Source organism: Suncus etruscus, chromosome 4 (assembly GCF_024139225.1).
Source record: "Suncus etruscus isolate mSunEtr1 chromosome 4, mSunEtr1.pri.cur, whole genome shotgun sequence".
NCBI classification, from domain to species: Eukaryota; Metazoa; Chordata; class Mammalia; order Eulipotyphla; family Soricidae; genus Suncus; species Suncus etruscus.
The window spans coordinates 163,912,807-163,940,577 of NC_064851.1; the positions used below are offsets into that span (position 1 = coordinate 163,912,807).

A 27,771-nucleotide genomic window follows, 5' to 3' on the forward strand; every position below is an offset into this window, starting at 1 on the left:
GATTTAAGCCCAACCTAGGCCAGTCCCCAGACCCGGCCTGGGAGTGGGGAAAACCCAGGGTGCCCCATCAGCTCCTCCCAGAAACCCACCTGGAGATCCGGAGGAAAGGGGGAAAGGGGGGTCGGGTGACCCAGGTCCGGGCCCCCCACCCTAGGCCAGGCCAAAAGGCCGCTGGCACATGCGGAGGTCTGCCAGCTGCCCGCCCGTGCTACTAAAAATCCTGCTCCAGGAAGGGAGAGAGACCCTCCCAGGCCCGAAGGGCAGGGATTTAAGCCCAACCTAGGCCAGTCCCCAGACCCGGCCTGGGAGTGGGTAAAACCCAGGGTGCCCCATCAGCTCCTCCCAGAAACCCACCTGGAGATCCGGAGGAAAGGGGGAAAGGGGGGTCGGGTGACCCAGGTCCGGGCCCCCCACCCTAGGCCAGGCCAAAAGGCCGCTGGCACATGCGGAGGTCTGCCAGCTGCCCGCCCGTGCTACTAAAAATCCTGCTCCAGGAAGGGAGAGAGACCCTCCCAGGCCCGAAGGGCAGGGATTTAAGCCCAACCTAGGCCAGTCCCCAGACCCGGCCTGGGAGTGGGGAAAACCCAGGGTGCCCCATCAGCTCCTCCCAGAAACCCACCTGGAGATCCGGAGGAAAGGGGGAAAGGGGGGTCGGGTGACCCAGGTCCGGGCCCCCCACCCTAGGCCAGGCCAAAAGGCCGCTGGCACATGCGGAGGTCTGCCAGCTGCCCGCCCGTGCTACTAAAAATCCTGCTCCAGGAAGGGAGAGAGACCCTCCCAGGCCCGAAGGGCAGGGATTTAAGCCCAACCTAGGCCAGTCCCCAGACCCGGCCTGGGAGTGGGTAAAACCCAGGGTGCCCCATCAGCTCCTCCCAGAAACCCACCTGGAGATCCGGAGGAAAGGGGGAAAGGGGGGTCGGGTGACCCAGGTCCGGGCCCCCCACCCTAGGCCAGGCCAAAAGGCCGCTGGCACATGCGGAGGTCTGCCAGCTGCCCGCCCGTGCTACTAAAAATCCTGCTCCAGGAAGGGAGAGAGACCCTCCCAGGCCCGAAGGGCAGGGATTTAAGCCCAACCTAGGCCAGTCCCCAGACCCGGCCTGGGAGTGGGGAAAACCCAGGGTGCCCCATCAGCTCCTCCCAGAAACCCACCTGGAGATCCGGAGGAAAGGGGGAAAGGGGGGTCGGGTGACCCAGGTCCGGGCCCCCCACCCTAGGCCAGGCCAAAAGGCCGCTGGCACATGCGGAGGTCTGCCAGCTGCCCGCCCGTGCTACTAAAAATCCTGCTCCAGGAAGGGAGAGAGACCCTCCCAGGCCCAAAGGGCAGGGATTTAAGCCCAACCTAGGCCAGTCCCCAGACCCGGCCTGGGAGTGGGGAAAACCCAGGGTGCCCCATCAGCTCCTCCCAGAAACCCACCTGGAGATCCGGAGGAAAGGGGGAAAGGGGGGTCGGGTGACCCAGGTCCGGGCCCCCCACCCTAGGCCAGGCCAAAAGGCCGCTGGCACATGCGGAGGTCTGCCAGCTGCCCGCCCGTGCTACTAAAAATCCTGCTCCAGGAAGGGAGAGAGACCCTCCCAGGCCCGAAGGGCAGGGATTTAAGCCCAACCTAGGCCAGTCCCCAGACCCGGCCTGGGAGTGGGTAAAACCCAGGGTGCCCCATCAGCTCCTCCCAGAAACCCACCTGGAGATCCGGAGGAAAGGGGGAAAGGGGGGTCGGGTGACCCAGGTCCGGGCCCCCCACCCTAGGCCAGGCCAAAAGGCCGCTGGCACATGCGGAGGTCTGCCAGCTGCCCGCCCGTGCTACTAAAAATCCTGCTCCAGGAAGGGAGAGAGACCCTCCCAGGCCCGAAGGGCAGGGATTTAAGCCCAACCTAGGCCAGTCCCCAGACCCGGCCTGGGAGTGGGGAAAACCCAGGGTGCCCCATCAGCTCCTCCCAGAAACCCACCTGGAGATCCGGAGGAAAGGGGGAAAGGGGGGTCGGGTGACCCAGGTCCGGGCCCCCCACCCTAGGCCAGGCCAAAAGGCCGCTGGCACATGCGGAGGTCTGCCAGCTGCCCGCCCGTGCTACTAAAAATCCTGCTCCAGGAAGGGAGAGAGACCCTCCCAGGCCCAAAGGGCAGGGATTTAAGCCCAACCTAGGCCAGTCCCCAGACCCGGCCTGGGAGTGGGGAAAACCCAGGGTGCCCCATCAGCTCCTCCCAGAAACCCACCTGGAGATCCGGAGGAAAGGGGGAAAGGGGGGTCGGGTGACCCAGGTCCGGGCCCCCCACCCTAGGCCAGGCCAAAAGGCCGCTGGCACATGCGGAGGTCTGCCAGCTGCCCGCCCGTGCTACTAAAAATCCTGCTCCAGGAAGGGAGAGAGACCCTCCCAGGCCCGAAGGGCAGGGATTTAAGCCCAACCTAGGCCAGTCCCCAGACCCGGCCTGGGAGTGGGGAAAACCCAGGGTGCCCCATCAGCTCCTCCCAGAAACCCACCTGGAGATCCGGAGGAAAGGGGGAAAGGGGGGTCGGGTGACCCAGGTCCGGGCCCCCCACCCTAGGCCAGGCCAAAAGGCCGCTGGCACATGCGGAGGTCTGCCAGCTGCCCGCCCGTGCTACTAAAAATCCTGCTCCAGGAAGGGAGAGAGACCCTCCCAGGCCCGAAGGGCAGGGATTTAAGCCCAACCTAGGCCAGTCCCCAGACCCGGCCTGGGAGTGGGTAAAACCCAGGGTGCCCCATCAGCTCCTCCCAGAAACCCACCTGGAGATCCGGAGGAAAGGGGGAAAGGGGGGTCGGGTGACCCAGGTCCGGGCCCCCCACCCTAGGCCAGGCCAAAAGGCCGCTGGCACATGCGGAGGTCTGCCAGCTGCCCGCCCGTGCTACTAAAAATCCTGCTCCAGGAAGGGAGAGAGACCCTCCCAGGCCCGAAGGGCAGGGATTTAAGCCCAACCTAGGCCAGTCCCCAGACCCGGCCTGGGAGTGGGGAAAACCCAGGGTGCCCCATCAGCTCCTCCCAGAAACCCACCTGGAGATCCGGAGGAAAGGGGGAAAGGGGGGTCGGGTGACCCAGGTCCGGGCCCCCCACCCTAGGCCAGGCCAAAAGGCCGCTGGCACATGCGGAGGTCTGCCAGCTGCCCGCCCGTGCTACTAAAAATCCTGCTCCAGGAAGGGAGAGAGACCCTCCCAGGCCCAAAGGGCAGGGATTTAAGCCCAACCTAGGCCAGTCCCCAGACCCGGCCTGGGAGTGGGGAAAACCCAGGGTGCCCCATCAGCTCCTCCCAGAAACCCACCTGGAGATCCGGAGGAAAGGGGGAAAGGGGGGTCGGGTGACCCAGGTCCGGGCCCCCCACCCTAGGCCAGGCCAAAAGGCCGCTGGCACATGCGGAGGTCTGCCAGCTGCCCGCCCGTGCTACTAAAAATCCTGCTCCAGGAAGGGAGAGAGACCCTCCCAGGCCCGAAGGGCAGGGATTTAAGCCCAACCTAGGCCAGTCCCCAGACCCGGCCTGGGAGTGGGTAAAACCCAGGGTGCCCCATCAGCTCCTCCCAGAAACCCACCTGGAGATCCGGAGGAAAGGGGGAAAGGGGGGTCGGGTGACCCAGGTCCGGGCCCCCCACCCTAGGCCAGGCCAAAAGGCCGCTGGCACATGCGGAGGTCTGCCAGCTGCCCGCCCGTGCTACTAAAAATCCTGCTCCAGGAAGGGAGAGAGACCCTCCCAGGCCCGAAGGGCAGGGATTTAAGCCCAACCTAGGCCAGTCCCCAGACCCGGCCTGGGAGTGGGGAAAACCCAGGGTGCCCCATCAGCTCCTCCCAGAAACCCACCTGGAGATCCGGAGGAAAGGGGGAAAGGGGGGTCGGGTGACCCAGGTCCGGGCCCCCCACCCTAGGCCAGGCCAAAAGGCCGCTGGCACATGCGGAGGTCTGCCAGCTGCCCGCCCGTGCTACTAAAAATCCTGCTCCAGGAAGGGAGAGAGACCCTCCCAGGCCCAAAGGGCAGGGATTTAAGCCCAACCTAGGCCAGTCCCCAGACCCGGCCTGGGAGTGGGGAAAACCCAGGGTGCCCCATCAGCTCCTCCCAGAAACCCACCTGGAGATCCGGAGGAAAGGGGGAAAGGGGGGTCGGGTGACCCAGGTCCGGGCCCCCCACCCTAGGCCAGGCCAAAAGGCCGCTGGCACATGCGGAGGTCTGCCAGCTGCCCGCCCGTGCTACTAAAAATCCTGCTCCAGGAAGGGAGAGAGACCCTCCCAGGCCCGAAGGGCAGGGATTTAAGCCCAACCTAGGCCAGTCCCCAGACCCGGCCTGGGAGTGGGTAAAACCCAGGGTGCCCCATCAGCTCCTCCCAGAAACCCACCTGGAGATCCGGAGGAAAGGGGGAAAGGGGGGTCGGGTGACCCAGGTCCGGGCCCCCCCACCCTAGGCCAGGCCAAAAGGCCGCTGGCACATGCGGAGGTCTGCCAGCTGCCCGCCCGTGCTACTAAAAATCCTGCTCCAGGAAGGGAGAGAGACCCTCCCAGGCCCGAAGGGCAGGGATTTAAGCCCAACCTAGGCCAGTCCCCAGACCCGGCCTGGGAGTGGGTAAAACCCAGGGTGCCCCATCAGCTCCTCCCAGAAACCCACCTGGAGATCCGGAGGAAAGGGGGAAAGGGGGGTCGGGTGACCCAGGTCCGGGCCCCCCACCCTAGGCCAGGCCAAAAGGCCGCTGGCACATGCGGAGGTCTGCCAGCTGCCCGCCCGTGCTACTAAAAATCCTGCTCCAGGAAGGGAGAGAGACCCTCCCAGGCCCGAAGGGCAGGGATTTAAGCCCAACCTAGGCCAGTCCCCAGACCCGGCCTGGGAGTGGGGAAAACCCAGGGTGCCCCATCAGCTCCTCCCAGAAACCCACCTGGAGATCCGGAGGAAAGGGGGAAAGGGGGGTCGGGTGACCCAGGTCCGGGCCCCCCACCCTAGGCCAGGCCAAAAGGCCGCTGGCACATGCGGAGGTCTGCCAGCTGCCCGCCCGTGCTACTAAAAATCCTGCTCCAGGAAGGGAGAGAGACCCTCCCAGGCCCAAAGGGCAGGGATTTAAGCCCAACCTAGGCCAGTCCCCAGACCCGGCCTGGGAGTGGGGAAAACCCAGGGTGCCCCATCAGCTCCTCCCAGAAACCCACCTGGAGATCCGGAGGAAAGGGGGAAAGGGGGGTCGGGTGACCCGGGTCCGGGCCCCCCACCCTAGGCCAGGCCAAAAGGCCGCTGGCACATGCGGAGGTCTGCCAGCTGCCCGCCCGTGCTACTAAAAATCCTGCTCCAGGAAGGGAGAGAGACCCTCCCAGGCCCGAAGGGCAGGGATTTAAGCCCAACCTAGGCCAGTCCCCAGACCCGGCCTGGGAGTGGGTAAAACCCAGGGTGCCCCATCAGCTCCTCCCAGAAACCCACCTGGAGATCCGGAGGAAAGGGGGAAAGGGGGGTCGGGTGACCCAGGTCCGGGCCCCCCACCCTAGGCCAGGCCAAAAGGCCGCTGGCACATGCGGAGGTCTGCCAGCTGCCCGCCCGTGCTACTAAAAATCCTGCTCCAGGAAGGGAGAGAGACCCTCCCAGGCCCGAAGGGCAGGGATTTAAGCCCAACCTAGGCCAGTCCCCAGACCCGGCCTGGGAGTGGGGAAAACCCAGGGTGCCCCATCAGCTCCTCCCAGAAACCCACCTGGAGATCCGGAGGAAAGGGGGAAAGGGGGGTCGGGTGACCCAGGTCCGGGCCCCCCCACCCTAGGCCAGGCCAAAAGGCCGCTGGCACATGCGGAGGTCTGCCAGCTGCCCGCCCGTGCTACTAAAAATCCTGCTCCAGGAAGGGAGAGAGACCCTCCCAGGCCCAAAGGGCAGGGATTTAAGCCCAACCTAGGCCAGTCCCCAGACCCGGCCTGGGAGTGGGGAAAACCCAGGGTGCCCCATCAGCTCCTCCCAGAAACCCACCTGGAGATCCGGAGGAAAGGGGGAAAGGGGGGTCGGGTGACCCAGGTCCGGGCCCCCCACCCTAGGCCAGGCCAAAAGGCCGCTGGCACATGCGGAGGTCTGCCAGCTGCCCGCCCGTGCTACTAAAAATCCTGCTCCAGGAAGGGAGAGAGACCCTCCCAGGCCCGAAGGGCAGGGATTTAAGCCCAACCTAGGCCAGTCCCCAGACCCGGCCTGGGAGTGGGGAAAACCCAGGGTGCCCCATCAGCTCCTCCCAGAAACCCACCTGGAGATCCGGAGGAAAGGGGGAAAGGGGGGTCGGGTGACCCAGGTCCGGGCCCCCCACCCTAGGCCAGGCCAAAAGGCCGCTGGCACATGCGGAGGTCTGCCAGCTGCCCGCCCGTGCTACTAAAAATCCTGCTCCAGGAAGGGAGAGAGACCCTCCCAGGCCCGAAGGGCAGGGATTTAAGCCCAACCTAGGCCAGTCCCCAGACCCGGCCTGGGAGTGGGGAAAACCCAGGGTGCCCCATCAGCTCCTCCCAGAAACCCACCTGGAGATCCGGAGGAAAGGGGGAAAGGGGGGTCGGGTGACCCAGGTCCGGGCCCCCCACCCTAGGCCAGGCCAAAAGGCCGCTGGCACATGCGGAGGTCTGCCAGCTGCCCGCCCGTGCTACTAAAAATCCTGCTCCAGGAAGGGAGAGAGACCCTCCCAGGCCCGAAGGGCAGGGATTTAAGCCCAACCTAGGCCAGTCCCCAGACCCGGCCTGGGAGTGGGTAAAACCCAGGGTGCCCCATCAGCTCCTCCCAGAAACCCACCTGGAGATCCGGAGGAAAGGGGGAAAGGGGGGTCGGGTGACCCAGGTCCGGGCCCCCCACCCTAGGCCAGGCCAAAAGGCCGCTGGCACATGCGGAGGTCTGCCAGCTGCCCGCCCGTGCTACTAAAAATCCTGCTCCAGGAAGGGAGAGAGACCCTCCCAGGCCCGAAGGGCAGGGATTTAAGCCCAACCTAGGCCAGTCCCCAGACCCGGCCTGGGAGTGGGGAAAACCCAGGGTGCCCCATCAGCTCCTCCCAGAAACCCACCTGGAGATCCGGAGGAAAGGGGGAAAGGGGGGTCGGGTGACCCAGGTCCGGGCCCCCCACCCTAGGCCAGGCCAAAAGGCCGCTGGCACATGCGGAGGTCTGCCAGCTGCCCGCCCGTGCTACTAAAAATCCTGCTCCAGGAAGGGAGAGAGACCCTCCCAGGCCCAAAGGGCAGGGATTTAAGCCCAACCTAGGCCAGTCCCCAGACCCGGCCTGGGAGTGGGGAAAACCCAGGGTGCCCCATCAGCTCCTCCCAGAAACCCACCTGGAGATCCGGAGGAAAGGGGGAAAGGGGGGTCGGGTGACCCAGGTCCGGGCCCCCCACCCTAGGCCAGGCCAAAAGGCCGCTGGCACATGCGGAGGTCTGCCAGCTGCCCGCCCGTGCTACTAAAAATCCTGCTCCAGGAAGGGAGAGAGACCCTCCCAGGCCCGAAGGGCAGGGATTTAAGCCCAACCTAGGCCAGTCCCCAGACCCGGCCTGGGAGTGGGTAAAACCCAGGGTGCCCCATCAGCTCCTCCCAGAAACCCACCTGGAGATCCGGAGGAAAGGGGGAAAGGGGGGTCGGGTGACCCAGGTCCGGGCCCCCCACCCTAGGCCAGGCCAAAAGGCCGCTGGCACATGCGGAGGTCTGCCAGCTGCCCGCCCGTGCTACTAAAAATCCTGCTCCAGGAAGGGAGAGAGACCCTCCCAGGCCCGAAGGGCAGGGATTTAAGCCCAACCTAGGCCAGTCCCCAGACCCGGCCTGGGAGTGGGTAAAACCCAGGGTGCCCCATCAGCTCCTCCCAGAAACCCACCTGGAGATCCGGAGGAAAGGGGGAAAGGGGGGTCGGGTGACCCAGGTCCGGGCCCCCCACCCTAGGCCAGGCCAAAAGGCCGCTGGCACATGCGGAGGTCTGCCAGCTGCCCGCCCGTGCTACTAAAAATCCTGCTCCAGGAAGGGAGAGAGACCCTCCCAGGCCCGAAGGGCAGGGATTTAAGCCCAACCTAGGCCAGTCCCCAGACCCGGCCTGGGAGTGGGGAAAACCCAGGGTGCCCCATCAGCTCCTCCCAGAAACCCACCTGGAGATCCGGAGGAAAGGGGGAAAGGGGGGTCGGGTGACCCAGGTCCGGGCCCCCCACCCTAGGCCAGGCCAAAAGGCCGCTGGCACATGCGGAGGTCTGCCAGCTGCCCGCCCGTGCTACTAAAAATCCTGCTCCAGGAAGGGAGAGAGACCCTCCCAGGCCCAAAGGGCAGGGATTTAAGCCCAACCTAGGCCAGTCCCCAGACCCGGCCTGGGAGTGGGGAAAACCCAGGGTGCCCCATCAGCTCCTCCCAGAAACCCACCTGGAGATCCGGAGGAAAGGGGGAAAGGGGGGTCGGGTGACCCAGGTCCGGGCCCCCCACCCTAGGCCAGGCCAAAAGGCCGCTGGCACATGCGGAGGTCTGCCAGCTGCCCGCCCGTGCTGCTAAAAATCCTGCTCCAGGAAGGGAGAGAGACCCTCCCAGGCCCGAAGGGCAGGGATTTAAGCCCAACCTAGGCCAGTCCCCAGACCCGGCCTGGGAGTGGGGAAAACCCAGGGTGCCCCATCAGCTCCTCCCAGAAACCCACCTGGAGATCCGGAGGAAAGGGGGAAAGGGGGGTCGGGTGACCCAGGTCCGGGCCCCCCACCCTAGGCCAGGCCAAAAGGCCGCTGGCACATGCGGAGGTCTGCCAGCTGCCCGCCCGTGCTACTAAAAATCCTGCTCCAGGAAGGGAGAGAGACCCTCCCAGGCCCGAAGGGCAGGGATTTAAGCCCAACCTAGGCCAGTCCCCAGACCCGGCCTGGGAGTGGGTAAAACCCAGGGTGCCCCATCAGCTCCTCCCAGAAACCCACCTGGAGATCCGGAGGAAAGGGGGAAAGGGGGGTCGGGTGACCCAGGTCCGGGCCCCCCACCCTAGGCCAGGCCAAAAGGCCGCTGGCACATGCGGAGGTCTGCCAGCTGCCCGCCCGTGCTACTAAAAATCCTGCTCCAGGAAGGGAGAGAGACCCTCCCAGGCCCGAAGGGCAGGGATTTAAGCCCAACCTAGGCCAGTCCCCAGACCCGGCCTGGGAGTGGGGAAAACCCAGGGTGCCCCATCAGCTCCTCCCAGAAACCCACCTGGAGATCCGGAGGAAAGGGGGAAAGGGGGGTCGGGTGACCCAGGTCCGGGCCCCCCACCCTAGGCCAGGCCAAAAGGCCGCTGGCACATGCGGAGGTCTGCCAGCTGCCCGCCCGTGCTACTAAAAATCCTGCTCCAGGAAGGGAGAGAGACCCTCCCAGGCCCAAAGGGCAGGGATTTAAGCCCAACCTAGGCCAGTCCCCAGACCCGGCCTGGGAGTGGGGAAAACCCAGGGTGCCCCATCAGCTCCTCCCAGAAACCCACCTGGAGATCCGGAGGAAAGGGGGAAAGGGGGGTCGGGTGACCCAGGTCCGGGCCCCCCACCCTAGGCCAGGCCAAAAGGCCGCTGGCACATGCGGAGGTCTGCCAGCTGCCCGCCCGTGCTACTAAAAATCCTGCTCCAGGAAGGGAGAGAGACCCTCCCAGGCCCGAAGGGCAGGGATTTAAGCCCAACCTAGGCCAGTCCCCAGACCCGGCCTGGGAGTGGGTAAAACCCAGGGTGCCCCATCAGCTCCTCCCAGAAACCCACCTGGAGATCCGGAGGAAAGGGGGAAAGGGGGGTCGGGTGACCCAGGTCCGGGCCCCCCACCCTAGGCCAGGCCAAAAGGCCGCTGGCACATGCGGAGGTCTGCCAGCTGCCCGCCCGTGCTACTAAAAATCCTGCTCCAGGAAGGGAGAGAGACCCTCCCAGGCCCGAAGGGCAGGGATTTAAGCCCAACCTAGGCCAGTCCCCAGACCCGGCCTGGGAGTGGGGAAAACCCAGGGTGCCCCATCAGCTCCTCCCAGAAACCCACCTGGAGATCCGGAGGAAAGGGGGAAAGGGGGGTCGGGTGACCCAGGTCCGGGCCCCCCACCCTAGGCCAGGCCAAAAGGCCGCTGGCACATGCGGAGGTCTGCCAGCTGCCCGCCCGTGCTACTAAAAATCCTGCTCCAGGAAGGGAGAGAGACCCTCCCAGGCCCAAAGGGCAGGGATTTAAGCCCAACCTAGGCCAGTCCCCAGACCCGGCCTGGGAGTGGGGAAAACCCAGGGTGCCCCATCAGCTCCTCCCAGAAACCCACCTGGAGATCCGGAGGAAAGGGGGAAAGGGGGGTCGGGTGACCCAGGTCCGGGCCCCCCACCCTAGGCCAGGCCAAAAGGCCGCTGGCACATGCGGAGGTCTGCCAGCTGCCCGCCCGTGCTACTAAAAATCCTGCTCCAGGAAGGGAGAGAGACCCTCCCAGGCCCGAAGGGCAGGGATTTAAGCCCAACCTAGGCCAGTCCCCAGACCCGGCCTGGGAGTGGGGAAAACCCAGGGTGCCCCATCAGCTCCTCCCAGAAACCCACCTGGAGATCCGGAGGAAAGGGGGAAAGGGGGGGTCGGGTGACCCAGGTCCGGGCCCCCCACCCTAGGCCAGGCCAAAAGGCCGCTGGCACATGCGGAGGTCTGCCAGCTGCCCGCCCGTGCTACTAAAAATCCTGCTCCAGGAAGGGAGAGAGACCCTCCCAGGCCCGAAGGGCAGGGATTTAAGCCCAACCTAGGCCAGTCCCCAGACCCGGCCTGGGAGTGGGGAAAACCCAGGGTGCCCCATCAGCTCCTCCCAGAAACCCACCTGGAGATCCGGAGGAAAGGGGGAAAGGGGGGTCGGGTGACCCAGGTCCGGGCCCCCCACCCTAGGCCAGGCCAAAAGGCCGCTGGCACATGCGGAGGTCTGCCAGCTGCCCGCCCGTGCTACTAAAAATCCTGCTCCAGGAAGGGAGAGAGACCCTCCCAGGCCCGAAGGGCAGGGATTTAAGCCCAACCTAGGCCAGTCCCCAGACCCGGCCTGGGAGTGGGTAAAACCCAGGGTGCCCCATCAGCTCCTCCCAGAAACCCACCTGGAGATCCGGAGGAAAGGGGGAAAGGGGGGTCGGGTGACCCAGGTCCGGGCCCCCCACCCTAGGCCAGGCCAAAAGGCCGCTGGCACATGCGGAGGTCTGCCAGCTGCCCGCCCGTGCTACTAAAAATCCTGCTCCAGGAAGGGAGAGAGACCCTCCCAGGCCCGAAGGGCAGGGATTTAAGCCCAACCTAGGCCAGTCCCCAGACCCGGCCTGGGAGTGGGGAAAACCCAGGGTGCCCCATCAGCTCCTCCCAGAAACCCACCTGGAGATCCGGAGGAAAGGGGGAAAGGGGGGTCGGGTGACCCAGGTCCGGGCCCCCCACCCTAGGCCAGGCCAAAAGGCCGCTGGCACATGCGGAGGTCTGCCAGCTGCCCGCCCGTGCTACTAAAAATCCTGCTCCAGGAAGGGAGAGAGACCCTCCCAGGCCCAAAGGGCAGGGATTTAAGCCCAACCTAGGCCAGTCCCCAGACCCGGCCTGGGAGTGGGGAAAACCCAGGGTGCCCCATCAGCTCCTCCCAGAAACCCACCTGGAGATCCGGAGGAAAGGGGGAAAGGGGGGTCGGGTGACCCAGGTCCGGGCCCCCCACCCTAGGCCAGGCCAAAAGGCCGCTGGCACATGCGGAGGTCTGCCAGCTGCCCGCCCGTGCTACTAAAAATCCTGCTCCAGGAAGGGAGAGAGACCCTCCCAGGCCCGAAGGGCAGGGATTTAAGCCCAACCTAGGCCAGTCCCCAGACCCGGCCTGGGAGTGGGGAAAACCCAGGGTGCCCCATCAGCTCCTCCCAGAAACCCACCTGGAGATCCGGAGGAAAGGGGGGAAAGGGGGGTCGGGTGACCCAGGTCCGGGCCCCCCACCCTAGGCCAGGCCAAAAGGCCGCTGGCACATGCGGAGGTCTGTTGGTGCAGGTATTTTACTTTGTCTCTCTTTCTCTCTCTCTTCCCTCTTTCTCTCACTTTCTCTTTTTCCCTCTCCCCCCTCTCTTTCTTTTTTGACACTGGTTTGCATCATCGTTAATGAAGGTGTGCCACTTTATTACCTTTCATCACCCAGTTATTGTTCAGAGTGATCAGTGCCAACTCCCATTGTCATAGTAGACCCTATGGCAGCAACTTGATCTAAGAGCAGTTTATCCTATCTCATTATCTAATGGTAAGCTGAAATCAAAGACATATTGTCCTTTGATCTGTGCAAAAACCAAGATCACTAACTACGGAAGACTGACTTTGACAACCATGACTGGGTAGAACTTATCCTGGGACCAATAAGAAAGACTCTAGCTTTGGCTTGGCCTAGGATTTGTATGATAACCAAGATCTCTAATTCCAGAGGTCTAACTTTGACAACTGTGACTGAGCAGAACTTCTGGAAACATAATGAAAGACTATATTCTAGGCTTTATCCTAGGATCTGTGCAAAAACCAAGACCACTAATTTCAGAAGACTCTTTACAACCCTTTGACCTGTGCAAATACCAAGATCTCTAGTTACAGAGGCCTGATTTTATCGTTCACAACTAAGCAGAATGTTTCCTGTCACCAAAAAAAGACCCTGGAGTGTGTAAAATGAACATGTATGGAGCCTGTAGTTAGTTCCATGAGAGTATGCTTCTAGAGTGGAGAAATCCTGTATCTCTTAGGCCAAGGGAATTCCCTTTCTAATTTCCCCAATACTTACTACGCCTATGCAAAGAAAGAAAAAAAAAAAAAACACATCAGCCCTCCTTCTTTTTCTTTTCTTCCCATTCTCCTGGTTATTATTTGGTTGTTATCTTTTTGTTACTATGTGCTTTTTTTTTGTAGTTTCTGGTCTTGAGGGGTTTTTGTTGTTGTTGTTGTTGTTATGTCTTTCTTCTTTTTTCCCATTTCCTTTAAATTGATATTTATAACCTCTAGATGGAATCCTCTGCTTTTTTCCCCCCTTTTTTTCAAACAGAACCACATAACTTGAATCATCTTGTTCTGCCTCATAAATTGAGGGGGAAATAATAGATGTACCAGGACCAAACAATTGTATGAACATTGAGTGGAAGTAAAAAATAATCAGACTTAAATACCAAACCCAAAGTCAGTGACAACAGAATCGATACCCAGTCCAAAGGGGACCACTAGCAGTCGGAGGGCAAAGGAGGGAGATACAGGATGCATGCTGGGAACAGGGGTGGAGGGAGGACAACACTGGGGAATCGAACCGCGGTCTGTCCTAGGCTAGTGCAGGCAAGGTAGATGCCTTACCACTTGTGCCACCACTCCGGCCCCCTACCCAGTATTATTTTAAATAAAATGTTGATTGTATCTTTTTCTTGATAATTGAGAGACAAGTTTTAACTTTTATTGATACTGTGATATAGTGATATATGACGAAAGTATGATATTATCAAGGGGATTGCCATTATTTTATTTATTATATTGAGGTACACTCTAACTCTAAGTGTTGATATTTTTCATAAACAGATGTTGAATTTTGCCAGATACTTCTTTAGTATCACTGAGATGATAATGTAATTTTTCTTGTGGGGGAAGAGTGCTGGTTTTATGGTGCTGGTTTCAAAACTATGGCCTCCCACATGCGAGGCATGCTCTCTAACATTGAACCTAGCCCTAACAATCATGTGATATTTAGCCAACATTTTATTAAGTTATACGAATCATGCTGCTTGATTTGTGTATGTTGAATTTTTCTGTATTCCTAGAATAAATCCCACTGTATCCTAGCAAATGGTTTTTAAAAAAATACTTTATTGAAGTTGCTTTGCTTATTTTGTTGAGGATTTTTGTGTCATTGGGGATATTGGTCTGGAATTTTCTTTCTTGTGCCATCCTTCTTGAGTTTTAGTATGAGAGTAATGCTAACTTCATAGAATAAATTTGGAAATATTCCCTACCCTGCGGTTTTCTGTTGGAGAGTCTGAGAGGTATTGGTACTGGTGATACTCACCAGAAAAGCTGTCTGGTCCTGACTTGACTACATTCTGGGATGTTTTTGATTACAGATTATGCTTACAAGTTGATTTTCTTATTTCTTTATGATTCATTCTCAGTAGGGTATATATTTCTGGGAATTTAATACTTCTAAGTTTTCAGATTCATTGGCACATAATTGCTCATAGTTATCCCTTAAGATCTTTATGTTATCAGCTGTAACATCTTAATTTTTGATGTTTTTGTTTTTTGCCACATCCAACAGTGCTCAGAGATTGGTGGGGTAGGGAACAATGTGTAGTGTCAAATATTGGACCAGGTTTGACAATAGGCAAAGCAAGCCTTTTAATCTCTGTATTATCTCTCCAACTCATAAGTAAAAAAAAAACATTAATTTGAATCTCTCTCTTATTTCTTGCTCAACCCTTCTAGTACTTTATCAGTTTTGAATATTTTTTAAAATAATCAACTGTTGGTTTCATCAAACTTTGCAAACTCTATTTTATTTCCATAATCATTCCTGTTCTCTTTCATTCTACTAACTTTAAGGTTTTTATTTTTAATTTCTATAAGTTTAAGTTGTTGAATTTTTTTGTTTATTTGAGATTTTTCTCATTTCTTGAGGTTAGTATTTATCTTTGTGATCTTCCCATTTTGAACTACCCTTTACTGTATTCCATGCATTTTTACATATGATATTTCCAGCCAAGTGAAATAGTATGGGGTTAAGGTGCATGTCTTACATGTGGCTGACCCTGCTTCAATATTCTAGCACCACAGGATCTGAGCATCTCTGGATGTGTCCCTGGAGACCCTCAAGCACTTCTTGGGTATTATATACCTAAATACCTAAATAATTAAATAAAGTACCTAAATACTTAGGTATTTCCTGGCATTTCAGGGTTAAGCGGCACTTTATCTTTAGGTTCCCATTGACCCACCAGCCTGGTTAGCTGAAAATCATCAGAAAGCTCCGTCAAACAAACAGCATACTATATTTTTATTTATTTGTATGAGTATTTTTGTTTGTTTGTTTTTGGGCCACACCCGGCGTTGCTCAGGGGTTACTCCTGGCTGTCTGCTCAGAAATAGCTCCTGGCAGGCATGGGGGACCATATGGGACACCGGGATTTGAACCAACCACCTTTGGTACTGGATTGGCTGCTTGCAGGGCAAACGCTGCTGCGCTATCTCTCCGGGCCCGGCGGTGCTCAGGGGTTACTCCTGGCTGTCTGCTCAGAAATAGCTCCTGGCAGGCACAGGGGACCATATGGGACACCGGGATTCGAACCAACCACCTTTGGTCCTGGATAGGCTGCTTGCAAGGCAAACGCCGCTGTGCTATCTCTCCGGGCCCTTATTGGTTCTTTTGTGGCATTTGTTTAAATTCTAGATATTTGTAAATATTCCAGTTTTCTTCTCATAATTAATTTCTAGTCTCATACCAATGTGAGTTGGTATGATAAGTTTAAAAACATTTTTTATAGTCGAATATATTATCTATATGGAAGAATATTTAACACACAATTGAGAAGAACGTTGCTTTTTTTGAGAAGTGCTCTACAATATATTTGAGTTCATTTGATCTAGCATATTATTTAGACCAGTGTTTTATTAATTTTTGTCTGTATGAGCTATCTATTGATGCAAGTGGATTATTTAACACTCCTTTTTATTTTATTTCCATCTCTTTCTATTTATAAATAAATCTCTTTATTTTATTGTCATCTCTATATTTTAAGATGAAATATTATTTAGTTTATATATATTTAAATGCTACTAATCTTGGTACATAAATATTTACTAATGCCATATATTATTGGTATGCCATTTTTTCTCAAGTATTTTTATAAGAGGCATCCTCATAAAACAGTGTGAAAGGGAGAATAGTCATTTTTCTTTTCTTCCTTAATATTTAAAAAGAACTTCACAGATAGTTGTCTTCTTTGTTGATTCATCTTGCTTTATTTTGAGCCATCTTTAACGTTATTAGAAGTAGCATCATATATTCTTTGAAATTAGTTTGAATTGGTTTCATAACTTATCTTTGCCACTTTTTGCAAAGGAGAGACTTCATCTCTCCTGATGGCTTCATAATATTCCATTGTGTATATGTACCACAATGTAGCCATTCATCTGTTGAGGGTCATCTTGATTGTTTCCAGAGTCTGGCTATTGTAAATAACACTGCAATGTATATAGGTGTGAGGAAGGCATTTTTGAATTGTATTTTTGTGTTCCTAGGGTTTATCCCTAGGAGTAGTATAGCTAGATCATATGGGAGCTCAATTTCCAGTTTTTAAAGGAATCTCCATATTGTTTTTTTTATAAAGGCTAGACTAGACAGCATTCCCACCAGCACTGAATGAGAGTTTCTTTCTTTCCACATTCCCACCAGCACTGATTGTTCTTGTTCTTTGAAATGTTCACCGTTCCTTGTGTTCATCTGATTTTTGCCATCTTTTCTTGTCCTTCTGATTCTTGCTATCATATTGGCATAAAGTTTTTGCACAGGCACTATTTTTTATTCAGCTACTATAATATTCACTAAAAGTTTTTAGATGTTGGTAACCTTGAATTTAGGCATCTTCCACAATGCTAGGGATTCAGCTCAGTCTTACAATATGCATGACAGACTATATCAAAGGGAGCATCTAGATTTTGATCTACTTTTGAAATTTTACCTTATGAATTTGTTTTTGTTTTATTTTGTTTTGCAGATACAGCTAGCCTTAGTCCTGGCTCAGTATTTAGGAATCATACCTGATTGGGCTTAGGGGACATATGCGGTGTCTGGGCATTGAGCTGTTTGATCCGCTCCATGCAAGACCAAGTACCTCACTCACCCATACCTTAGGGATATTTGTCACTTGCTGTTATAAAGCTTTGTGGTGTTACCATGGCATCTTAGCTTTACTTGACCAATAGTTGATAATAAACTTTTTTTTAAATAAATTTTATTGTGGTCAATGTGAATTACAAGTCTTTCACAGTAATATTTAAAGTATATAATGATAATGAATCAGGGGTATTCCCACTACTATTATTGTCCTCCCTCCAACTCTGTTTCCAGCATCCCCTTCCTTTGTCCCCAGACTTTTAGCATAACGGGTCTCCTCTGTGTATAGCTTGTTGAAGATTGGGTATTGATTCTGTTGTCATTGACTTTGGGTTTGATGTTTAAGTCTGATCATTTTTTATTTCTACTCAATGTTCATATGACTATTTGATTCTGGTAGCATCCATTCCCCCCCTCAATTTATGAGGTGGAACAAGATGATTAAAGTTATGTGGTTCTGTTTGAAAAGAAAAGAAGATGAAAAAAGAAAAAACCAAAAGCCAAAATATAAGAAACAAAACCAACAAACAAAAAACTGGGAAGAATTCGTCTAGGAATTATTGATTTAAAATGAAGAAAGGGAAAAAAAGAAGAAAATCATAACAAAAAAAAGCAAAAAAAAAAAAAAAAAAAAAACCAAAAACAGAAAAACACAAAATCCAAAAATCAACAATAACTAAATAGATAAAACACAAAAAGAAAAAATGCAAACAAAAGACCAGTACCAGCAACTACAATAAAAGCATCACAGCAACAAATACAACAAATAAACACGAGACCAAAAGAAAGAAAAGAAAAAAAGAAAAAAGGGAGGAGATCTGGTGTGGCAAGGTATATTCTGTTGGTTTTGATTTTTTTTTGCATAGGCTAGTAAATATTGGGGAAATTAGAAAGGGACTTTTGTCACGAACAAAAGAGTTTACAAAGCATTGGTTTTCTCTACAATAAACTTTTAGAAATGAACTGACGAGAATTGTAATATGAGAATTATCCTTGTTCCTCAGTGGTAAGTAAGATATGGATTTAAATTAATTGTTTATAATACTTGTTGCTTTTTGTACTTAAGGGCCTGTATGGAAAATATTCCTTTTTTTTCTGAAAATAAAACAAAACAAAACTCAATAGAATATCATGATTTGTTGTAGACATTTTATTTTAGTGTCTTTTTCTTTTTCATCTTTTTGTTTTATTTTGTTTTAACAGACTTTGCTTCGTCCTCTTCGAGCTTTATGCTCTTTTCAACTTCAGCATGGAGCTCAAATCCACCACAGCAAGGAACATCTTCTGAAAAATGGATTATATCCTAAACCAATGCCAAAGAACAAACGTAAACTCAGGAAAATGGAACTGTTAATGAACAGCGTCAAAATTTAGTGCAAATAGTTTTTTATGATACGAGTTATAGCAGCTTTGGCTGATGTGGCCAAGTTTTCATACAGTTTAAGTTTGTAAGTTTTTGACTATGGGGATTATATAGTAAACTTGCCTGAAAAAAGAAATAAACCAAAAGCCATAAAAACAGACAATTTTCACTGACTCAGTATAAAAGTAACACTTTATATTACATTTTTTAAAATTGGCCTCGAACATAGCTTTTCAAATTCATAACAGAAATGATTCAGTTTTGAGCTAGGTTTAAAGTTCTTATATAATGGAAAGATTGTTATATCCAACTAGAACAATAATTTTTTATGAAATTTTATAGATCATTAATGTAGAAATAATGTACCTCTACATCAATTCATAATCTAGTACAGGAACTTTTTAGTTTAAATAGCTGAAAATTATGATAACCAAGTATTTTAGGCTTATTAATTTTATAATACAACATTATAAGGAAATTATTCTTTAGGGATAACACAAACTTAGCTACTGTGATTTAAATGTCTGCTAATTTTTGCTCTAATTTTCGAAGAACTCTGTAATTTTGAAATGGCATGTTTTATTTCTAACTATAAACATAATGCTGATAAACTACTTATGCTTAAACAAAAATAAGTAGAATATAAACTGAAAAATATTTCTATAACTATGGCTATTTTTAATTTGAGAAAATAAATTTGCCCAATTATGAGTACATAATATGTACATGACATATACATATTTTACTTCTATGATAAATGGTGTGTTTTGGCAATAAAAGATTTTGTTTTGTCCTTTATAAAAATAACTTCTACCATTTCCTGTATCCAGTATTAAGTTGTAGCAAAAAATTAAACATGAAATTTTCAAAGTAAGCTTGATTTTATGATACATAAACAGACAATATTGATTTTTTTTTCCTTCTTTGGGGGCAATTTGGGCCACACAAGGTAGTACTCAGGAATTATTCCTAGTCCTGAACTCAGGGATTCCCTCAGGGTTTCGGAGGCCCACATGGGATATTGGGGATTGAACTCAGGTCTTCCTTGTGCAAGGTAAGCACTCTGTTGACTGTACTATTTATTGTTCTGGTCTAGTATATATCTTTTTTAATAATACTCTCTGAAGAGGGACACAAAGTGATCTTTCTCATATGTGGAACATAAAAATTTTGTAGGGGAATAAGAAAGGTAATAGAAGGCAATAAAAAGATGTTAGAAAGATAATAGAAGAGCAGGAAAGCTGTTCTTCATTAGGAAGCTTACCACAGGGTAGTGGTGGGGTATAAATTAGGGAAGAAATCATTAAGGCAGTGGTCGTAGGGAAAATAAAGACATTTTGAAAGAAAGGCTATAGTCCTCCAAATTATTTTACTTAGAACTTTACTTTTCAGTTAATAATATTTATTATTAAATTATTAATAGATATTAAACTTAATTTCCAGAGAAATAGCTAAATTACTAATAGCTTTGGAGTTATTTTAGAAATAGTTTTTACTAAGTTTTAATTGATAAAAGTTACTTGAAGGTAGGGCATTTGTTTTGCATATAGATGATCCATCCTTGATACTTAGCATTCAATATGAAAATCTGAGCCATCCAGAAGTGATTTCTGAGTGGAGAACTAAAAGTAACCCTTGTGCACTGCTAGGTGTGACCCAAAATCAAACAAAAAAGAAAAAAGATGCTATTTGGCTCTGAAGCCATACTCATAGTACTTGAGGGGGCCTGGGAATATATGGTGTTGGGATAGACCTGCTCTCAGATTCATTGCTTTCTCTGGCAGAAATTGGTCCTATCTTCTAATGAACTTTGCAGTTTTTCTGAACCAACTACAACTTTTATGTAGGATAAGCATTAATTTTGGTCTTTACATTAAAACCCATAAATTACAAAGGCCTAACTCATTCTTACTCTTTTTCTGGGAAACATTACAACTTAATTTTTTAATAACTAAGAATAAATAAGAATAGATCTCAGAACAATAGTTACATGCTTAAAAAAAGAGATATTTTTGATCTATTTACATTATTAAATTAAAATAGAAAACTTTTAGGCTAAATATGTTCTTGTTTTTATAGAGAAAGCACATGAATTTATGTGGGTTTACTGGGGAAAGGAATACGTGCCCCATCTAGACATGTTATATAAATCTTAAGTATATTAGTCAGATAGTTATATATATGTATTATATATGTATATATATTATATATATAGTGTGTGTACATGTATGCATACTTGTGTGCCATATTCCACTGTGGTGAATAGTCTTAGTTATGATCTCGGAGGTAATGTGTTAGTTTGATAGGCCATAAATGGTAGAATAAAGAAAGAAGAACTACTAGTCATAGTTATTGGCTGGAAATCTTTTGTTTTTGTTTTTGTTTTTGGGCCACACCCAGCAGCACTCAGGTTAACTCAGGGGGCTATGTGGGATGCCTGGGATTGAATCCAAGTTGTCCATGTGCAAGACAAACAGCCTTCTCGCTTGGCTGGAAATCTTAGTAAAGTTAGAATTACTGGAATGAACAATCTAAATAATTGAGATTTTATGGATAGTAAAGTTATTACTGATTTCACTAGTCAGTGTTTGATCATATACATCTATATCTATGTTTTGTGTATGTGTGTGCATGTGTGTGCGCATGGGCTTGATAAACGAATAGTTTTTTGGAACTCTGTTAAAGAACGAAGAGGCTACTGGATGGTGCCTGAGAACAGAAAGACTGGCTGTGGAAAGTTGATGCCAGTTTATGAGTGAGTGAGAGAAGTGACTGGAAGTTAGTAAAGAAGGGTCCTATGAGGCTCTATTTCAGACATGGATCTCAAGTCCATCTTGTCGCAGAAGTTCAGAAGTTCCCAGGACCCCTTTCTTCTGTTGGGTTAATCTGCAAGAGCATCTCACAGTACTCAGAGAAATAGAACTCAGGTTACTGGCTTACTATTAAAAGAACATGACTCAAGATAGATGGATAGAAGCATCAGAATATATACTACATTTTATAGGCAGAAGGCAAGCTCTTGAAGAGCACTATTCTCTGTATATCTCCATGAAATCACCACCCTCCGTAAACCAGTCACAAAGCTACTTGAATACTAAAATAAGCACTTGAGAATCTCCTACCTTTTAGAATAAGCAAGAGGATATTATTTTTATCTTATGTGTATACTTCTTACTAGTTTATAATTTGTTTTTTTTTTTTTTTTGGGGGGGGGCCATACCCAGCACTGCTCAGGGATTACTTCTGTCTATATGCTCAGGCAGTGCTGGGGGGCCAAATGGCATGTTGGGCATTTAATCCAGGCCAATCATATGCAAGGCAAACACCTTACTTGCTGTGCTATTGTTCTGGCCCCAGTAATATACTTTTTTGTTTGTTTGTTTGTTTTTTGTTTTTTGGGCCACACCCGGCGTTGCTCAGGGGTTACTTCTGGCTGTCTTCTCAGAAATAGCTCCTGGCAGGCACGGGGGACCATATGGGACACCGGGATTCGAACCAACCATCTTTGGTCCTGGATTGGCTGCTTGCAAGGCAAACGCTGCTGTGCTATCTCTCCGGGCCCCAGTAATATACTTTTAAAAAATAGTTAAATTAGACATCTGTTTTCTGTTGTTAGATGAGATAGCTTATTTAGTACAGTAACCATCTTTAGTTATTGCTTTTCTGGCATAAGGAAGCAAAAATTTCTAGTGGGAAATCTTAGCTTCCAGTTTCTGTAAACCTAGTGGAAGTCTTCCTCAGTACAGACTAAGCCATCTATGCTAATTGTGCCTAGAATTAGGGGAGTAGGAGATTAAAACTTTGCTAATGAATCATTAGTGAAAATTTGGGGATTTTTTTCTATGCCGATTTTTAGAGCTATGAATCTTTACCATTGGACAAGAGCATCCATGCAGGTTGCTGAATCAGTACATGTCCCATATCCTCAAGGATTCCATTCCAATCCTATAGCAGGTAGGTAACTTGTAGTGACTTAATTAAATCTCAAGGTGGTCATTTGTCAGGCATGCTGCTTCAGGAGTATAAAGAAGGTGGAGTATGGTGAGTTCCATGAGCGCATACCCTCCTCAGCATCATTTACTTTAAAATAGTTCCTGGTAAGAAATGTTGCTCTGTGTAAATTGTGTAGCAGTGAATAATTGTTTCACTAAATCCATTAACTAAATCCATTGATAGAAGCATTGCAAGAAGAAAGACATTCAGGTTCAAGGTCTTTTCCACTCTTCTCATGATGGAATTACTCCATTCCAAGCAATGGAGACCAGCTGAACCCGCCATGGAATGGCATCATTCTGGACTCATAAATCTTTACAATGAGCATTTTAGGCAGAGTCATCATAGCCATATCATCATTGGCAAAGCAAAATTTATTTATTTTGTAAAAGTTACCTATTTTTTTTACAACAACACCTGGAAGCAATCCTCTACCAGGGAAGACCCTACCACCATGGCTCTGACATCAACCTACTCAAAAGAGACTTAACACTAAGAAGACTTGACAACCACAACGACCTGCTTACAGGACAGGAATCTCTGCATTGCCCTTTAATTGTGAGGTGAAACAAGAGGATGCTCTGCACCATCCTGACTGCAATGTAGGATATGCAGATTCCAGGATCTTCAATACAGAAACATGATACCAACAACAGAGACTGTGTGAAAAATAAAAGTGTATTGGCACTACAGACAATGACCTGAATTGGACAAACTAGTTTGCCTGGAGCCTAGAGTTGGTGTTATGCCAGGCAACTTCAAGGGTAGGGTCTCCTTGTACTTAGGCCAAGTCTTTTCCTTTCCATGTCCCTCATATTTTGGTGGGCCTATGCAAACAATAATTGCCTCTCTAACTGTTTTTTACTGTGCTCCTTTGACTCTAATCCTTAAGAAAAACAACCCACTTAAACTTTTGAGGTTAACTCAAACTAATATGCATATACATGGAAATGTAAAAAAGTACTTTTCCTTCAATGTTTAAGGAGTTACATAAGTTTTATGTCTTTAGATTGCTTTGTGTGTTGCTAAGAAATATTATGTACTACAATCTGGGGACTTGAGGGACAAAGTAATTGTACATGGGTTCTATTTCATTTTTCTTAATGTTCTTTGGCTGAAAGTTCAAAGTTAAGATATCAGCAATGGACTGCTGATTATTCTGTTTATGGGTGATTGGCCTTCCACTGTAACTTTACCATGTCCTCTTTCTTTGCATCTTTGTTCTCATAATTAAAAATAAAACTTAATAAAAAAAAGTTACCTATTTTTTATTTATTTAGGCATTGCAATACTATTACTAGAAGTTTAATGCATATAGCAGTCATTTGAACACCGACCACCAGTGCCAGGGCATGCTTTTAGGGGGGCTCAGCCCAACAGATGTATCCTCAGATTTTCCTGGTGGGTAGAACTAATTTAACCCCCATGGGGTTCCTCAAAAGGCCCGCTGTGGATGCCTTTTTCCCCTGCATGGATGGTTGAGGAATTTTCAAAGAGACGCCTGGCATTACATTTTTAGCCAGTACATAGGTAAAATAATAGCCTCTATCAAATAATGTGGCTCAGAAATTCCAGCACCAAAGTTTATTTGAGAACCCCTTTTTCTGGATATAGTCAGCCCTAAAAGCAAAGACAATTTTTCTCTCCTTTTTAAATATGTCCTTTGCAGCTGAAGTTTCTGGTAATCAAGGGTGTAACCAGAATACAGATTTTGACTTTTGACCCTCCTTTAGAAATAGGGAAGCTCATTCTTGGGGATTTGGTACCTCCCTTCATTTAATCTCTAAAACAAGAACGTCTAGCCTAGAAAGACCAAGTTTCTAGATATTTCCTACTTCCTCATAATCCTGATTTTGCATTTTAAGTGGCTTGCAGGGAGTTGCCTTGAGCTGTGACTTTCTCTCTTATAATTTAGAATTTTAAGTCACACCATAGTTTAGGTATTATTATTGTACTAGGCTTTGTGATTGCAGTTATTCTTCGCCTGTGGCTAATTTTACCCCTATACATTTCCCTGCTCAAAAAATTAAACTTGTCGCACTCCTGCCAGAAACGTGTTGACCCCACATTCTCTGTGTGGTTTTATTTATTTCATATTTCGGCCTCTCATGCTCCCGCTTTTCTATCTTGTAGAGCTATGACCCACGAGAATTGCTGAGACGCAAGACGTCTACAGCACACCAGGTTACCCACTTTCTTCCATCAGGTTCCTAAGGGGCCCTCTTATTTTATTTCTCTCCTATGCTCCAGTAAGCTAACATCTGTGAACCAACTCTCCAATTCTGTTGCCTTATGCCGTTTGCTCCTCTCTTACTGTGCGTCTTTATGTCCACACAGAGAGATCAGCTACATGACATTCCCTGTGCACATATTAACACAACTTGTTTTTTATTTAAACACCAGGGTTACAGGGTTGTTCATAATAAAGTTTATTATTATTAAGTTACACACAATTTATAACAATCACCAGTAAGCATTTTGCACCACCAATGTGGACAGTTTCCCTCTCACCCTCCCTGATGCCCTGTTCCCTCCCACTCTCCATACCACCTGCTTCTGAGTCAGGCATTTTACTTCACTCTCTTGCTCTCCGTGCTCTTTTCTTTTGTGACATTGTGGTTTGTACTACTGCAAATGAAGGGTGTGTGTGCCAAGAATGTTCTTTCCATATTAGTCTTATTCTACTCTAATAGTACTCTACACTCTTTTTTGCAAGCTACCTACCCTGGAATGGTCATCCTAGTTTCATCTCTATTGTCTCAAGATATCATCCCCACACTTTTATTTTTCTTATATACTAGTGATGAGTGAGAGCATTCTATGTTTACCCATCTTCTTCTGACTCATTTCCTTCCTTCCTTCCTTTCTTCCTTCCTTCCTTTTCTTCCTTCCTTCCTTCTTCCTTCCTTTTCTTCTTCCTTCCTTCTTCCTTCCATCTTCCTTCCTTCCTTTTCTTCTTCCTTCCTTCCTTCTTCCTTCCTTCCTTTTCTTCCTTCCTCCTTCCTTCTTCCTTCCTTCTATCCTTCCTTCCTTTTCTTCTTCCTTCCTTCCTTCCTTCCTTCCTTCCTTCCTTCCTTCCTTCCTTCCTTCCTTCCTTCCTTCCTTCCTGCCTTCCTTCCTTCCTGCCCTCCTTCCTTCCTGCCTTCCTTCCTTCCTTCCTTCCTTCCTTCCTTCCTTCCTTCCTTCCTTCCTTCCTTCCTTCCTACCTACCTACCTTCCTTCCTTCCACATTTCTGTCAGTGCTAGTCTTGTACACAGGGAAAACTTCTGGTGGATTTTGGGAGACTATATGTGATATCTAATCTGATTAGGTTGCATTCTGATCCTGGACAGGGGCCATATTTATAGCATTTAGTTTAAGATTGGACAGATTTTGAATTGTATCATAAGGAACAACTAGAGAAAGCAGCAAGTCAGTGGAGTTCTATAAAGTGAACCCAGTACAAGTGGGTAGAAGTGAACCCAGTTTCAGAGCTGCTTCCTTCAATGCTCTTTTTATTGTTCTAGATTGTTTATATCTCAGTGTTGACAGGGAGTAGGGTTGTTAAAGATTTGCTCCAGAGACTAAAGCACATGTAGTTGTGTATCTGCTGCTTTCCTGTAAATTTAGAGGTTTTTTTAATCTGAGATCTTGATACTTTGTTTTATTTTTATTTGCTTCCTAAGTTGAGACAAGGTGTTAAGAGCATATGTTGCAGAGTGAGCATCTAAAGGTTTATTCTAATTCTGGAAGATGAATGTAAAAGTGTTTAAGTAGCTAGTTTTTGGAGAACATTAAAAGTGTGTGGTGTGGAGCAGAAGAGTGAAAGTATAGGAGCTGCTTGCCTGAGTGTGCGTGTTTTAGGGAATATTTCAGACTGAATTAGAAGTCACTCAGGGCTCCTGCGAGATGCAACAGAGCAAAGTTGAGATGCCAAAGATACTTCCCTTGTCTAGCTTTCTACATATTTGCTCTTCTGACTGCTACTGGTATTGGCCTATTTTTAGTATTTCAAGGAATTTAGAGTAATGATCAAACAATGAGAATCACTTAAAGGTTGGACGCACATCAGTCGCATTGGTTTTTTGAAACTGTTTATCTGAATGTAAAGGGACATCAGAGTCAAACGGGAGATCTGATAACAGTTATAGATTGTGGACATTTTACAGTTAGTTCAGTGCTGACTGGAGTCTGAAATGCTGCGCAGAATTTCTTGTTTCTTTCTTATATTCAACTTCTGATAATTCATTAAGTTGCATGATATTTTGGTATCAACTGCCCTTTATGAAATTAAAGGCATGTGAATCAAGCTTTTGCTATGCAGATTTTATTTATGAAATACTTTGAAATTATTTCATTCCTACAAAACTCCCCATTTAAGCTCTGTTATAATAAGGTTTATTTGTTTAGTGATAAAATATTTAAAATAATGACAGCAAATTAATGCTAAATGGAGAATACAATGTAAATTAACCAAGTCTGTATTTGTTTATACTACCATTAGGAAGATAAGAATTTAAATGGAATGTTTAGTAGCTAATATTTAATTAAAATAGTTGTTAATCTAACTAAATATGAGAATTTTAAAAGGAAAATAAACACCATACAAATAATACCTTACAGGTTGTAGTCTGTCTTAGTTGAAACCAAGAAGAATCATCTCAGTAATCTGGTTTAAGAAATTTTATAAACTGATACATAAATTATAATTATTAGATCATATTCAGTTTTACAAAATCACATTCTAGTATAGTGATCTACTCTGTTTAACCCTGGCTTCTTATATTGTTACACAATAAATATCAAGGAAATGAACAAGGAGAATCAATGATTCAAACAGGTACCAAGATTCTGTTTCTCTGGCAGCTATCCAGAGAAATTTAAGATCTGAGTGTACTCTTGCATATCTGATACTTTGAGTTTACTGGTATCCTAAAATGCAGATATTCAAATGAAGAAGACAATTGTAAGTTCACTGGACACCTACGACTTCACTCCCTGTACTTCACCTTTCCCGCCTCCATTGTTGTTTGGATGAAATCAGATTTATGTACTCATCCAAGAAATGTCTGAAAGATTTGCCAAGATGGTAGGCAGTGGAATAAGTCATAAATCATTCTTAATAATAGAATGCATGTGTAGGAGTGAAAGCACTAATTTTGCTCATTTTGTTTCATGTATAATGTGAGTTTTGTAAAGGATTAATGTCAACTCAGAGTTTATTTCTGGGATGTTCTCCTGGGCACTTCCTGATATTACTGCTTATGCAGTATCTGGGAAACAGCCTGAGGGAGGGGGCCTTAAACTGTTGCTGAGGGCCAAATCAGGCCTTTGACATGTTTTGTGCCAGTGGTTTAAGACACTGAACTTGGAACTATCTGCTGCATGCAGGGCAGGTGTTCCAACCACACTTTATATTTAAAAGTGTATATAAAAAGTTATGTTTTTATTTTCATTTTCTTAATTTTAGTCACTATAAAACTACAAAAGCTATTTATTATTAGATCTCAGTCATATAATATTTTAACACAAGACCCTTCAGCAGTGTCTGCTTCCCTCCAACAATGCCCCATCCTCTCCTATTTGTCATTTGCCTCTCACCAGTCTATTTTACAAGATGTGCTTTATCTGTCTATATGTCTATACTTATCTATATTGATGTCTATCTATATCTATCAATATATATAAAGAGAAATCTCTTACTGTTGCTGATTGAGCT

The 27,771-nt window shown here is 48.7% G+C and overlaps 1 protein-coding gene across 1 annotated transcript in view; it reads left to right on the plus strand.

Annotated features, from left to right (window-relative positions):
• DTWD2 (DTW domain containing 2) overlaps positions 1–18,213 on the plus strand; it is a 79,960-nt gene extending 61,747 nt beyond the window's left edge. Inside the window, exon 6 of the mRNA XM_049771414.1 lies at positions 17,920–18,213. Within this exon, the coding sequence (XP_049627371.1) occupies positions 17,920–18,090 (171 nt within the window). The 3' untranslated portion in view covers positions 18,091–18,213. The remainder of the gene's footprint in view (positions 1–17,919) is intronic.
• The last annotated feature ends 9,558 nt before the right edge of the window (positions 18,214–27,771 follow it).